At 40.6% G+C, this 14398-nt stretch overlaps 1 protein-coding gene across 2 annotated transcripts; it reads right to left on the bottom strand.

Moving 5' to 3' along the window:
* Positions 1-965: 965 nt before the first annotated feature.
* Positions 966-13395, bottom strand: LOC115340258 (interleukin-8-like). 2 transcript variants are annotated; one of them, XM_041126626.1, is made up of 5 exons: positions 13389-13395; positions 3271-3418; positions 2951-3086; positions 2073-2156; positions 966-1475 (listed from the first exon to the last, which is right to left on the bottom strand). In XM_041126626.1, the coding sequence occupies exons 2-5, from the start codon at positions 3332-3334 to the stop codon at positions 1445-1447; spliced, it is 315 nt and encodes a 104-aa protein (XP_040982560.1). In that variant the 5' UTR covers positions 3335-3418; positions 13389-13395; the 3' UTR covers positions 966-1444. The 2 variants fall into 2 exon arrangements, with proteins under 2 accessions (XP_040982560.1, XP_029867420.1); XM_030011560.2 differs by lacking the exon at positions 13389-13395 and having other exon boundaries at positions 3271-3531.
* Positions 13396-14398: the final 1003 nt, after the last annotated feature.

The raw sequence follows: 14398 nt of genomic DNA, 5'->3' as shown, positions 1-14398 counted from the left end.
CAGAAACTTCCTTTTTATCTTGCACCATGAGCAAATGTGAGCTGTTTGTGCAGAATATGGATTGGCTCCTTATTGGAAAAGACAAAAGCAAAACAAATATCAAAACTTGCACAACTTTCCCATTTTCTCAAGTGTTCGCTGCTTCTGTTCCAGCCATTCCTCTGTAACTGGCTATGTCACTGGCAGGTGTGTGACCGTACAGTCAGAGCTCTACTTCTTAGGACTTCTCCTGATGTAGTCCTCCCCGCTCACTGGAATTAGGGAGAATGCTCAGTGACTTCCTTAATGTTTATCAGATTTCCCTGCTTATTTAAGTTAATGAAAAAACCTGTTCAGTGCCAGATTCTCAGCTGACATGCTGTCTGAGCGCCACCACTGCTATGGCCTTGGAATTCCTGTGACTAACCGTTATTTGTTCATTACTTTCTATCTGTGAATTTTATCACCCAGACCTCTGAAAACACTGAGTCTGGCAAGAAGAGAGGAAGAAAGTAGATAATTTTTATAATTCCTCCTATTGGAAACCATCTGCACTCACCAGAGGCAAGAATCTGCTGTTGTAATTTGCTGTGCCCCACAACTCAGCCACCACTTGCCCTTCTGAGAACCCATTATGTGATACAAAATGAAAGAAAATGCATCCTCTTTTTCAGTTCTGTATTCAGTAAGAAAATTAATAACACGCAACATTGCAGTAAAAATAGTTCAACAAGCATTTATTAGGTACATAAACATAAATATTTTCAATAAATAAATAAATAAATAAATAAATAAATAAACCCTGAAGACCAACTACATTCTTATGCAAAAGTAAATAAATATGCAAAAATAAATAAATATAAATAAATATGCAAATAAATAAAGTGCGTTTTTCTTACCAAAAGATGGCATGAAAATATATGTTTATACCTTCACAATACTAATTAACAATAAATAATATCTTGAAAATTATGGCACAAAACCTGATGTCTCAGAATTTTGGCTTCTTAATTTTGCAAGCTCCCCTCTTCCAGTCAGTAGCCCGCTCTGAGCGGCAGTGACCTAGGTACAGTTGATGCTACCTATCCATGTTTTCCTGGAGAGGAGTCACTGGTCTTTTCCTAAACTGTTAGCAAAAAGGGAAGGTGTCATTAGTGAAAGCTCTTCTGAAAGCGCACTGCACTGATCCAGCTGTGTTTAGCAAAAATGACTCCAGAATCGTCTCCATCTCCTTTCACAAGCCATTTTTTCTGCCAGCTTTTTCTGGTGTCAGTGGTTTCTCTCCTACATAATGAGACCTCTTTAAAAGTCTTAAAGTACTGTTGTCAGCTAACTACAAAATCTCTCTAGATGCTGTTAGAAGTGTGAAGGTAGGAGGCAGGAGAAGATGAGCTGCCAAAAGCTGGATGAGCATCTCTCCCATTTTTGCCTTTCTGGAAGAGTTAGGACGTTTTTCTTCTTCGTCTTAGGACACTATCTCAGGTTTGGCATTTGCCCTAGAAAGAAAGAAAATGGAAAAGGAGACAATTAGAACTTGTCCATGGAACAGGTATCACTCGCTGTGATGAAATGCGCCACTAAGGGTTTGTGCTTCTGTGTCCAAGCCCCTTAAAAGCTGTTACTGAACCTAAGGGACACTGGTACATTGTGACCTTTTCACAAGCACTCAGCAACTGTGGGCTTCCATAGTTTGATGCTTCACTTGACATCTCTCGGGCCTGATTTTTCCCCTGCTTGCCTAAATGCCATTAGTTTTGAAAAACTGATTGTTGCTTTCTACTATTGCAAGCAAGAGAAAACCAGTGGGTTAATGCCTGGATTTCCTGAGTACTTGAGCTGCAGGTTTTCAGTACGCTTGTGCCTTACGAAAGATGTAGCTAACATTCATGTGGGGTGTGTGGCACAGTAAGGGATTGAAACTAATGCTATAATTAAAGCTCAGAGCAATCGCAGTGTTTGTCCCCATTAGTGAACACAAATGGTAGTAACTGCCTGAGACAGAATTTTTGAATGCTTTATGCTGTACATGTTTGCTAGCTCACTTAAAATACAAGTTTTTGATAAGCCATGCTCACTGAGAACAAATGACTCACTTGTCCAGAATTGCCTTGATGATCAGCTTCACCCAGGGGGCAGTGGGCTCCAGGCACACTTCTCTGCCGTCTGTCAGGGTAGCTCTGCAACAGAGAAAAAAGGAAGGCGAAAGGTCTACTTAGTGAATTACAAGGCAATTTCCCTTTTCTGTCGTAACATCATTCTAAGTGTACTTACATGTTCTACTTTAAACTGTATCAGGCTGTAGCCTAACATAAAGTTTGGATTTTTTTTAAATGCTTTCATATCTTCTCATATCTGTTTGTTTGAATGCATTAAATTGTTTGCAGGACTCTCACTCTTTTCAAAATTGCTTCTTTTTTTTTTCCCCAGCTTGCTTTGTATTTGTGATGGTGTTTAACTGAAGAGCTAAATCTTTCCATCTTGATTCAGAAACTGTACTGCCCAGTCCATAGGAATTTTGTTACAGTAAGAGTTCTGGAATTGTGACCTGATTATATGATTTGTATGCTAATGGTAGTTTTTTCATTGACTTAAGTAGCAATGTGATCATATTTTTGACCTAGCCGTTAAATTCCATGTTTTAATCACTTGCTCAGCATGGCTCCGTGAGTTTAATTCTCTTCTCACGTGCTGGTAGAATTCAGAGTTTTCGCAAGTTATTTGCTGTCTGATGACTGCGGGTTTAGGTTGAAATATTCATGGGGTGTTTAAAAAGTAGAGACTGGCAAAAACAACACGCAACTTATAACATGTAGCGTATCGTTTGTAACAGCAACGAGCGTTGCTGTTCTGCATCCTGAGTAGCCGCTCCTGCTGGCTTGTTACATCTGTCAGAGAACACTTGCATCATCCTTAATGTAAAATCTGTTTCCTCCTTGTTAAGTAATCGGCATGATTTTGCAAAAGCACTTACATGACTTCAACATTCTTGCAGTGAGGTCCGCTGGGGGTGAGGTTCACATTTTGAATGAACTTGGGATGGATGAACTTGGAATGGGTGCTTGGGCACTGGCACCGGAGTTCAATCGCTGAGCGTGGCAAGGCCTTACCTGTAAAATGAGAAGAAAAAAAAAAAGGTGGCCTGTTTCACTCTTTCCACAGAAAGCATAACATGTTCTTTTTGCTTATGGTATTAGAAGAGTTATTTGCTGCACTTCTAAGGAGCGTCGTAGCTCCCCCATCAGCATTTACACTAGCAATTAGTTAGGAGAGCTTTAGGAAGGATTTCTTTACCTTTTGTTCCAACTGCTGAGATCAGGAGAAGAGTCAGGACAGCAGCCACAGCCTTGCCCGTCATGATGCAAGAGTGTTTCTTCCTTGTGCCACCTGGGTCTGGTTCTGTGGTGAGGTGAGCTCCAGCAGCCCCAAGGGTGGCCAGTGCCTGTGCTCTGGGACCTGCCGTGATTATATACTGCCTTGGCCTCCCCTGTGCACTCCAGCACCACGAGTGGGTCATAACAGTGGAAACTCCGAACCTGTAAGATGCTACTGAGAAATGAGTCATAGGTGAGTGGGTAAGCCCCTTTCCCTAGATGACCACAAAATTGCTTTTCATTAACAGAAAACACTTTATTAATTAAAGAAATAAAAAAACATCAAATATGTACAAAATTGCCCTGCACTTAGCTTTGTGGAATCTATGAGGGGTTTGTAACACTCTATTCCTCGTGATTATTTTCTTCTGTACCTTCGTACTTTTGATGTTATTATTATGTTACTGTTTGTGACTTTCCACTTCTGGTGGAAGGCATTTGATCTGTGATTTTCCATCTTTGTGTCTTTGGGCTTTGATTTTTTTTCATTTTAAGACATCATAGAAGTAAGAGCTAATACTTCATGTAAATGATAGATACTAGACAGATAGGTACTAGAACTGGATCTTAAGGAGCTCCCCTTGTCCTTATATGCAATTACATTTTAAAAAAATCTTTCTTCATATGCTGAGATAACTTCTGCAGAAATACTTACAGTATCTTTTGATACATTAAAACCTAGCATCTATGAAATAAGCAACAGAATCCAGATATTGTCTTACTATTGAGAACACACAGAATATATTATTATGATTATGATGAACTGCTTTGCCTGATCAGGTGGATTTTTTTGAGGATGACTGCTTCTTCTGAAGCTAAAACTTCTTCACTGTTTGCTGCTTTGAATTCGGGCAGAGGAAAAGTCTAAAAGCTGCTGCAGGATTATCCTTCTGAAATAAATTGAGGCACTCTTGCAAATTTAAATTTGACCCTGTAAAGAGAAGATTTCTTCTGATTATCATAAAATTAAAGGAAAAGTGAAGATGGAATCACAAAGGAGGATTATTCAGATAAAGTCATAGATGTACAACCATTCTTATTAACAATAGAAAATCATACTAAAACACAGGTGAGCTTTTGGGGGATTAAACATTAAGGAATCCTGTTATTGTTCTTCTGGCAGGTAATGGAGATGGTCAAAGGAACAAAGCATAGGAGCAGATATGACTGAATACAGGTTTATTGTTGTCATACAGAGATTTATGTTATGCCAGACTGAATCCCACTTACTATTACCATGTCTGTAGTTTTACACAATTAAGTTTATAAATAGTCTTTGAGGATGTGTTCTGAATAGTAGCCTAATAAGATGTGTAGATATGGAATTAAGCACCTGTTTTTCCTGTAAATTTTCAGCTTGCAGTGAACATAGCTGGAGTAGCTAACGTTAAGCACATAAGCACTTAACTACAGTCCTTCTGTGTCAAACGAGAGGTCTGCCTAGAGAGTATCCTCTCTTCAATCAAGGCCATCAGCAGATGTCTAGGAATGTGTAAGAAAAGATCAAGTGTGTTTGAGACTTATCCCTAGTAGTCTCCCACTCTGAGCCTGGTTTCATTTGATGCCTCCTGATTCTTTTATGGGAAAACAAGAGTTAGATATTGGTCCTTATCTCTGACTTCCACCTCCTTCATAATTCTGTAGACCTTTATCACATCTCCAGGTTGATCTCTTTTTACAAAATATTGTCCTGTTGCCTGATAGCAGCGTAGACCGGGTTGTTCATTCCTATCTCCGGACTTTTTATTCCCCCCCTAACACACTATCTCCATGCACAGCAAACTGTTCACAGAAACGCAAACTAGAGTATCAATGGAAATGTCTTTTGGCCTGCATACAAGGAGAAAATGAATTGGTATGAATTGGTAAGAGCTTGAGGTACCTGAGTGAAAAATTTGGAGTTTCTCCGATCATTTTCTGTATGCTTCTCCCCAACTTTCCCTGACTGGTGAGTGACCTGGAACTTTACATTTGTTTATGCTCACATGAGCAGTGGGGGATTTCTTTCCCCTGGGGAACCCCTTGCACTGCTCTGTCCTTATCTCCATCAATGATTGCTCACCAGTATCTTTAGAAATCCTGCCTCATGCCTGGAATTTTGGATCCAAACATGTAAACGATCATTTAGAAGTAGCTGAGCAGCTAAGTCAGTGAATGTGACAACTCCTGTTGTTTTTTTTTTTAAAGAATATTAGGTTCAGCAGGAAAGGGTAGTTCTGCTTGAGCTTTAGATTTCCTTTTGGCAAATTCTTCCTCTTACTTTCTTATACTTCTGTGACCCTGTATGCAAAATCTATGCATACTTTTGATCTGCAAAGGGAAAATATCTCAACTTTGCATCTCTGTCTGGCAGTCCGGGTCTTCAGTGTCATCTGCATGTTGGTGGCGAGACAGTCTCTACTGTGAACCTTACCTGAGGCAACTTGACTGACTTGAGAGGGCCAAACAGAGAATTTACTTACAGTTACAAATACCATAAGTGTACGTCTTTTCCCCCTAACTATTTCTTAATGAGATAGCAACAGAAAACCCAAGATTTTAAGTTTGCCAACTGTCACAGTGAATGACTTTTATATGAAAGATATGGAATAAACAGCTGTAAATAGAACTGCAACCATGAGATACATGTTTAGTACCTATCTTCCTGATGAACTTCAGCAGTGTCTGGGTCACCCCTCTACAAAAATGTTCGTTCTCTTTTGTTTAGTTAATATGCAATTCTGAAAGCCTAACTCATTTTGATGAGCCCATCTTCTCAGGAAGGCCTCACTGAAATTGTTGTGGTTGTCTCTGCCTCTCTTCCTGAAGCTGCTTATGCTTGATATTTACCACCATTAACAAGAATGGAAGTTGCATTCATTTGTTTCCAGAAGTGCTGGGCATGGAGTGAAGTGTATTTTCTGAACCAGTCCTCTACTGGGCAGGTGTTACAAAGGTCACTGTGCGAGTGCTTTAACAAAGGAGTATTAATTAGTCATAAAGTTTTGCAAAGTCTTCTAAGAACAAGGATGAGAGCCGGAGCTCTGCTGTACCACAGTGCTACTTCCTCACAGCACAGGAGATGATGATCCCTATTCCTGTTTGTTTTTTCTGTGCGGCCTGTGATTATTGCTGCAGGGAAGTACAGTTGCAACACCTATGCTGATGAATATTTTTTTCCACTTACACTGCTGATGAAATCTCTGGTTTAGAGGCAGGAGAAGCGCCTTTGTGTTCTGTCTTGAGAGGACCTGGCATGTGGATCTACCTGCAGCACAAGCAAGTGCTCCAGCAATACACAATTATATACCACATCTAAAACCATCGCTATCACTTCTTTCTCTCTAGCCAGCTTAATTTCCCTTTGTTCATCTTGCTAGCTGTTCTGGATCCTAGTGCTATGCATTTAATACTACACCCTTACAGCTGGATTTCAAAAATTCATTAATGGTGATGCTGAGCATTGCTTCAGCAAAGTCCCTGAGCCTCAAGCAGAACACTTACGGTTGACTGAGAACTTTATTCACAGTTTTCAGCACTCTGAAGGAATCCAAAATTGCAGTCCTTCCTTTCTGTGCCCTTTGGCCTATTAACAATACAATCAAAAGCCATTTACTGATCGGGTTTGATGGAAAATATCTGCCTTTGTATATTCCCGGGGTTTCCCGCTGTATGTAGTAACTGCATAGGAAATGAAGTCATCTCCAGAAAGGGAAGTAGTATTGGAAAAAAAAAAAAAAAGAAGAAGAAAAGAAAGAAAACGGACAGGATGCTGCCTGAAGCATGATCAGGATGTTCATGCTATTCAACATGCAGCAATGTTTTCAAAGAAAAAGTGACCACTGTGGTTTAATTGCATTAGTTGCATCTTTAAGAAGAAAAAAAAAATTGTGGTAGGATTACTCAGGGACTTTCCAGTATTTCAGCTGGTATCACCATGTGTTGTCTCTCGTATTAAATAAATACCATTTTTCATTAATCATCGTAACTAACTGAAAACCAATTACAATACACGAACCAAAGGGTTACTCAAATGTTTTATTTAATGTGACAAGGTCAAGATTTCCATGACTGAGCAGAAACAGTAGTTGAGAATGAGGAAAGGACTGGAGAAGATACTTAGGAGTAGGACTTGCTCACTCTCTCTCCCTTACTCCCTGGCCTCCCTTTTGCAAGTTTCTATCCCCTCAGCTGTGCCAAAACTAGAAGTCTGTTTTCTAGGTAGCCTTTACCTACTTAAGGGAGGAGGATAAAATAATGACAGTTTTTCCAGAGCTATTGTATTTTCAAGCCTATTGCAAAGCCAAGAAGAATTAACAACCCTGTGCTACATGGGTATTGCAATTCTAATCATCCGCCTACTGGTGTAAATCAGCAATAAATGAAAATCACTGGAGTCACGCTTCGGCATTGGCTCTAAGTCTGAAGAGAGCAAGGTCCTGAACGCAGAGGCGCTGAGATGATGCGAAGCACAACAGCTACTAGGAGACAGAAGAGAGTGCATTGCCCTCAAATTCCTGTGTGTATATCATCAAGGCATTTTTTGTTTCTGAAGGTTCAGCTGTGTGGAGGAAAAATCACTTTGAACTGGAGTTAGAAGGCTTACGTGTGTGCCTCTTGCCTGCACCTGAGTGAACAAAAGGTGAAGGCAGAAGAACTTGGAGAGGAAGGGAACCGCAGTGTGCATTTTATACATGAGGGCCCAGCCCCATTGTGTGGGAAGCTGGCTCCTCGTGGGACTGATCGTCACTGAGCAGACTCTATGTACGTTTACATTACATGAAACCAAGACAAAGTTTTTAGCTCCTTAAACAAAGACCTCTGACACTGCACCTGAGGGATAATGCGACTAAGTGCCAAACTGGAGGCCAAAACGGAACAAACACATCCTAAGGAATCTGGTTCTGGTGCAGTCCTGCTGGTCGGACACTGCAGAAACATCAGCTGAGTCCAAGCAGGTAACTTCCCCGGGAATTCATTTCTGCTCGTTTACTTACAGGTTTAAGTATTTGCCCCGCTGAGTGCACGGTATTGATTTTTGCAGCTTAACAATTTGTGTTTGTTCTGCTCTGTGATGTGTTGATTTTGAATATTTGCTGTGGAAGAGATTGGTTTTCCCTATCAATAGGTACAAATAAGGATTTCCGTTGCAGTTGCACCTGGGTATTGCGCTTCCTCCTGCAGTTGTTACAGCTGCTAGGCAGAAGTCAGGAAGGTCAGCTGAGATGGGAAAAGACCCCGGGTCCTGTCTCTTCCCACCCAGTCCTGCTCCTCAAGAAAAAAGAGCAAAGGCAGCACCTCCAGCATATACTTCTTCTGATTGGTAACGCTGTGCGGGACGGTAATGGTTTTCAGGGGAACCAAACTCACTTTTCTTGTCACTGGCTTTCCCTCTTCTTTCCTTCATTTCATGTTGTAATTTTGTTCCTATATCAAATTAAAAACCCCAGGGAATAATTTACATTATTCTGACTTCATGGCAACTCCTGCTACGGAGTTGCTTCCTTTAACTGCAATGGATTTTGTAACACTGATCAAAAGTCAGCAGCGGGTCAAACAAATGCTTTAGATATGACCTGTTTTGCCTTCTCCCACTCCTCATAGATACGTAATAGCAAACCAGAATACTTGTGTGACAGGGAGAGTTTGTGAATTCGCACCTTGGTTTTTTCCAAGCACTCACAAGTAGCTCTCTAGGTTTTTAATGGCCCGGTGGTACGAAGACAGAATTCATATTTTTTAAGCCTCCATAGGTTGCCTGCAGTATTACAGCATGTCATGGGACATGCCTGTCCAAAACCAGGACACAGCAGTTTTAGAAAGCAACTCTATTTGTGTGTAAAGTTTCTCAGATTCTGTGAACTTGAAAATAAAAATACCATTGTTTAGCAATGCAAATCTATGTCTCACCATCGTGGTAGTTTTTCACTGAATCGTATCTCCTCACATCCTAAGTTTCTAGTGCATTTGCAATTCACCCTGGTGCTTTGGGGAAAGTGAGGAAGCTATTCTTTAAATCTTCAAAAGAAAGTGACTTGACAGTTGAAAGTAGTCATTTGTAATCTGACCTAAACACTTCCTACGCAGATTGATCTTCTTAATCTGAGGTAGATCCTATCTCTGTATGACTGATTTGTGTATAGTATGACTGTGCGTCTGATGTTTACCAAACCACCATCAACCAATAGCTGAGCTAGCTTGAACTGTCGTGGTTAGAATTGCATGTGGTTTTATACCTTTAGTAATTCCTAAGGTGTGTCCTGAGCTTCTGAAAGCCCTAATGTCCATCTGCCATTCCCACCCTACCCTCTCTTCAGTATTATGCTTCAGTGTTTGTCCTTTCTGGGCTTGGTTCTCTTTGAATAAAAGGCATCTTCTCCTATTTATTGTAGGAAAACTATTTGTTGTTGGGATTCAATGAAAGATGTGAAAATTACTCTTGTATATCACTGTTTCTCTTACTTCCAGCACAGAGCTAATTTAATCTTATAAAAAATAATGTAATTAGAATACAGGAATTTACCCACTTCAATTTAGCATTAACAGCTGTCTTGACAGAGACCATTAGTGGCCGATGCCAAACCCAAACATCTGAATCTTTAATGTAGATCAAGGATATAAACCTACAGCAAGGAGTTTGATTTTCCCCAGCTCTTTTTTCCTGAAAGTCTGCCAATACCTGCTTTTTAAGTCCAACCTGTTGAGGTATCCAATCCCAGTACAGTTAACCAGGAAACCATCCATTAGGAGCGTAAGGCATGCACTGCCCCGGGGTAGTCACCAAGCAGAATGTTCAAGCACCCACACAAAACAATATCCCTTCCCCATTCTTCTTAAGTGCAATGACTACTGGAGAGCTTCAGAACGCTTAAGAGTCATTATAAGCTTTGATTCCAGCGTATCTTTAATCATTTTCATTTCTGAAGTGGCATACATGACTGCACACAGTCTTTCATAAGGTTCGTCCTGTCAATGACACGTATTCTTCAGAAAAGATGTCCATTGCTTCTGCAAAATCTCCATGATTTCTGCAGTTTTGGAGGACAAAAACTGCTTGGGTAGTAAGATATCCTCCAGAATTGTTTCTCACAGACTGTCAGAGAGTAAATGAGAAATGCAAGAGACCTAGGACTCCTTCTTCTTGGTTAGACTTTATGTTTGCACCTACTTTTTGGCTTTGATGAGGTTTAAAAGGTTATCTCCTGAAAAGATTGTACTCGTGTATTCTAGTTTTACTGTTCTGCCTGAGGCATTTGGCCAAGTTCTGTTCCACCAAATCCACGAAGGATTTGGGAGTCTTACAGGACTTGAGATACTTTGAGACAATTTTTTTCTCCTTTACGCTTAGTGTGTCTTTCCTGGGAAACTTTGAGGTGGTCCAAAAGCAACTCGGACTTTCCCACTACCCAGGAGGTCTGATGGAGCAAATCTTACAGACTAGGTATTCCTCAGACCTGGTGGGAAATAAACAGAGCAACATTGTAAACTCACCATTCACCATGTGATTTGTAACACAGTCCTGAGAGCGAGAACTTCCCCAGTTCACCTTTTTCTGGTACCAGCATCAAATCTATCACCACAACTAAAAATGTTTTCCCTTTCTCTAAAGCTGACGTGAATAAAACCATGTTACTTGGAGGTTTGCTGTCTGCCATCTCAAAAATGTAGCCCTTAGGCTTCATTTTGTTTTGGAAAAAGATCCCTACTTCCCTCTATCTCCCAAATCTATCTTTCAGATTTATTTGGATTCAAGTGTCCCATGTCTGACTTCAGAGATTTCTCACTCCCTATTTCAGACAACCTCCTCAACAAATCATTGCATGACCACTCTGGATTGGAAATACGGATGTCCAATGGCACTGCAGGTATCATTTAACCAGACATCATTACCTCTTCCTGAGCCAGGTGGAGAATCACAGTTTCAGAGGGACGCATGAGAGAATAAGGTTGGAACAGCCCTCTGGAGAACGCCCAGTCCACATTCATACAAACACATCCACACACACACACACACATCCTGCCCGTTCAAAGCAGGGCCAACTACAGCAGGTTGCTCAGGACCTTGTCAAGTTGAGTTTTGAATATCTCTAAGGATGGAGACTTCACAACCTCTGTATGCTTTTGTTTTATGTTAGAGTTTTGTCAGGAGCTCCTTGTTCATCCATGCAGGCCTCCTGCTGCTGTTGCTTGATTTCATGCATGCTGGGATGGCCCACTCTTGAGCTTGGCGGGGAGATGATACTTGAAAATCAGCCAGTGCTTCTGGACCCCTCTGCTCTCCAGCATGGTCTCCCATGGGATTCTTCTGAGCAGATGCCTGAAGAGCCCCATCCTGCTCTCCTGAAGTCCACAGCTGTGATCGTTTTTTTTTGCCTTGCTTCCTCCTTTCAGGATCCTGAAATCTACCATTGAGGGTGCTGCAGCCACAGTTGGCCCCGGTATGATTTATGCTAATAACCTAATCATTTTGGCACGGTAACAGGAGAGTGACATTTCTCAGACCAGCAAGGAGCACCATTACAAAAACTGTAGTCAAGTTTTTGCCAGAACCTGACTCTGTGACCTGTAAGAACGGGTGATTCATGAATCCTGGCAAAGCAGTTAGGTGGTGACAGTTACTTTGGCAATGTGTGGCATTCAGAGTTTGAACCTTCTGTCCAACCTTGAATCTTACAAGATCTCGTAGCACATTAACATGGCTGCTCGAACACTCCTCCTACTGTACGTGAGCTTTAGTGTTACTTTTGTGTTGACTGCAAATTAAATACTGATCGCAGGTGGAGCATAATGAGTGTTTCAAGAGTGACAAAAGTCTTCATGAGCATAGAAGGCCTAGCAAGCTAATACAGTTGGGACATAAACAATTTTCAGGCAATAGTACCTTAAAGAGTAATTACCAAGTGCCATATTCAAAGCATTTGACTGTCCAGCCTGAGTAAGTATGTACTTAGGTACAATTGTGTTAACTTGGAGCCATCTTTGGTGAAAGCTTTAAGTGATGCATGTGGAACTGCAAAGGTCCTGTAACCACACTGCACCTCTCAGCTCTGTTTCTGGAATTTTTAAATGCTTTTCTCCGTGAAACGGAAGTCACTTTGGAAAGTATTGCAGATAATAAAATTGTTCACTTCTGGGTACCAGGAACAGTGAGAGGGGCTCAAGTGCTTTATCTCATTCTTTATAAGTGGTGGTTAGTTGTAAAACACTGTGCAATTATGAATTCATGAGGATTTGTTTTGTGCTTTAGTGAGGGCAATGTAACAGTATTTTTGATCAGGGAATGGTTACTAAACCAGAGTCTGAAAACAATTTCCTTCCAGCTAATGTTGCAAAATGAGCAGGATGTGCACTTGTTGACTTGAACGTCACTCTGTTCACCTTTCACATGAGTTTTTGAAGTACGCTATGGAAGTGTGGGAAAGAGAATAGCTATACATTACACATGAACTCATAGCCTTTGTTATTATAATCTTTAAGTAATAAGGCTTGAGTTTCAAGGTATAGAATTGGACAGGAAGGGAAAAAATGAATTCTGGAGTATATTTGTGCAGCCTTACTGAAATTTTTAGTCTTTTATGCCCAGTTTCAAGATAGAGCTCAATTTATCATCGGCCTTTGAAGCACTGTCTGCTGAATGTTTTCAGTATGAAAAAGCTGATGGGTTCTTTGTTGCTCTGGTATAAACACTCCTGCCATTATAGACAAGAAGATCCTGTCCAAAGCTTTCTATCATAGTAGTACTTTTCATGATGTAATGTAAATGGTGTTTTGTGATATTTGTTTACGAAGTTACTAATTAAAAATTGTGTGTCATGTCTTAAACTCACCATAGTGCATTCTGAAAGGAATGCTTGTAATTCCGTATAAGCCACTGCATGTCCTAGGCTTTTCACAACCCAGTCTGAAAGGAAATGCCAAACATTATGGTAATCACTTCCCAAAAGAAATTGCAGATGAAAAGCATATGTCTGTAGCAGAAGACATAAGAGCAGAGAAGTTTGGTTTTCATACACATTTTTTGAGTACTTACATGATTTGTTGACAGTAAGAAGTGTAAACCAGGTGGCACAAGTTCAGACAACAAATGAATTGCTTCCCTTCTGAAGATACTAAAAATTACATTTTACTGTTCAGGCAGAACATTAAGGCAAGTCGTGTTGCATCATGGTGAGTTCTTTGGAGTCCTCCTTTAGTGGCCTCTCCTTATTTCTTCTCTGAATCCAAGAAATTTCCCAATAACCAACAGTTATTGTGCTGTTTTACTATGTTTTGGACAGATTAATCTGGGAAGGAATAGTGTTTCTCATTGACATGCAGTCAAATCAGGAGTTTCAGTGGAAGACTTCTGGGACTTATTTTGAGACCTGGGAATAGGAATAGGCTGAGATTTCTGAGGTACTTGTTATTACAGACAGGTTTTTTTCACTCCAGTGCTGGGCATTTTATTTTTAGGGTGATTCTTTCTTATATTTTTGAGGGGGGTCCCATTTTATACTCTGGCTCTTAATATTGTTAGTGATACAACTGAGGAGATGGTGCAAAGATTGCACCGCACATGTGGGAACTAGAGGCCAGGGCTGAGGAAGGCATAGGAACTTCTTACGCTGGCTTCCCCAAAGCTGTATATCATCTCAGACTACATCCTTAGTTGTAACAACATAGCCTAGAAAATTATTTACTGTAATCCATTGTATGAAGCATTAGACATGCTGTATTAGCTGGCGGATAATATCTGAAAGATTAGCGACGGTTGCTCTAAAGCCTTAAGGAGCTAAGGCGCCACCAAATTAAGTTATACGACATAATAGAATTACGAGACATAATGACATTTTTATCACAGAACGAAAGCTGTCTTTATTAAGCCTTACTAACATATAGGTCACTTCATTTTGTGGCAAGTTCCGTCATGTTGGCTCTTCCTGCTAGCAGCAATGGGTGTGAATTAAGGAAGTGCTGGATCTCTAATAATATGCTGAATCCCTTCACCTCAACAGCACCCAGTGACGGTATCAGGTACTCAGTGCTGCTCAGAAAGCAGTCAGACCATACTGTTATTGTTTCTATTTTAC

This window comes from Aquila chrysaetos, chromosome 1 (assembly GCF_900496995.4).
Source record: "Aquila chrysaetos chrysaetos chromosome 1, bAquChr1.4, whole genome shotgun sequence".
NCBI lineage: Eukaryota > Metazoa > Chordata > Aves > Accipitriformes > Accipitridae > Aquila > Aquila chrysaetos.
The sequence above is the reverse complement of the archived record's forward strand: the minus strand, read 5'-3'. Positions and strand labels throughout refer to the sequence as shown.

Bases quoted from the DNA above. Each gene is read 5' to 3' on its own strand.
- LOC115340258 (XM_030011560.2), bottom strand. From the start codon at position 3,493: ATGACCCACTCGTGGTGCTGGAGTGCACAGGGGAGGCCAAGGCAGTAT. The intron at 3,087-3,270 runs GTAAAGAAATCC...CTCATTTTACAG, and splicing joins CTCAGCAGTTGGAACAAAAG to GTAAGGCCTTGCCACGCTCA. The intron at 2,157-2,950 runs GTAAGTGCTTTT...TCTCTGTTGCAG, and splicing joins TGCAAGAATGTTGAAGTCAT to AGCTACCCTGACAGACGGCA.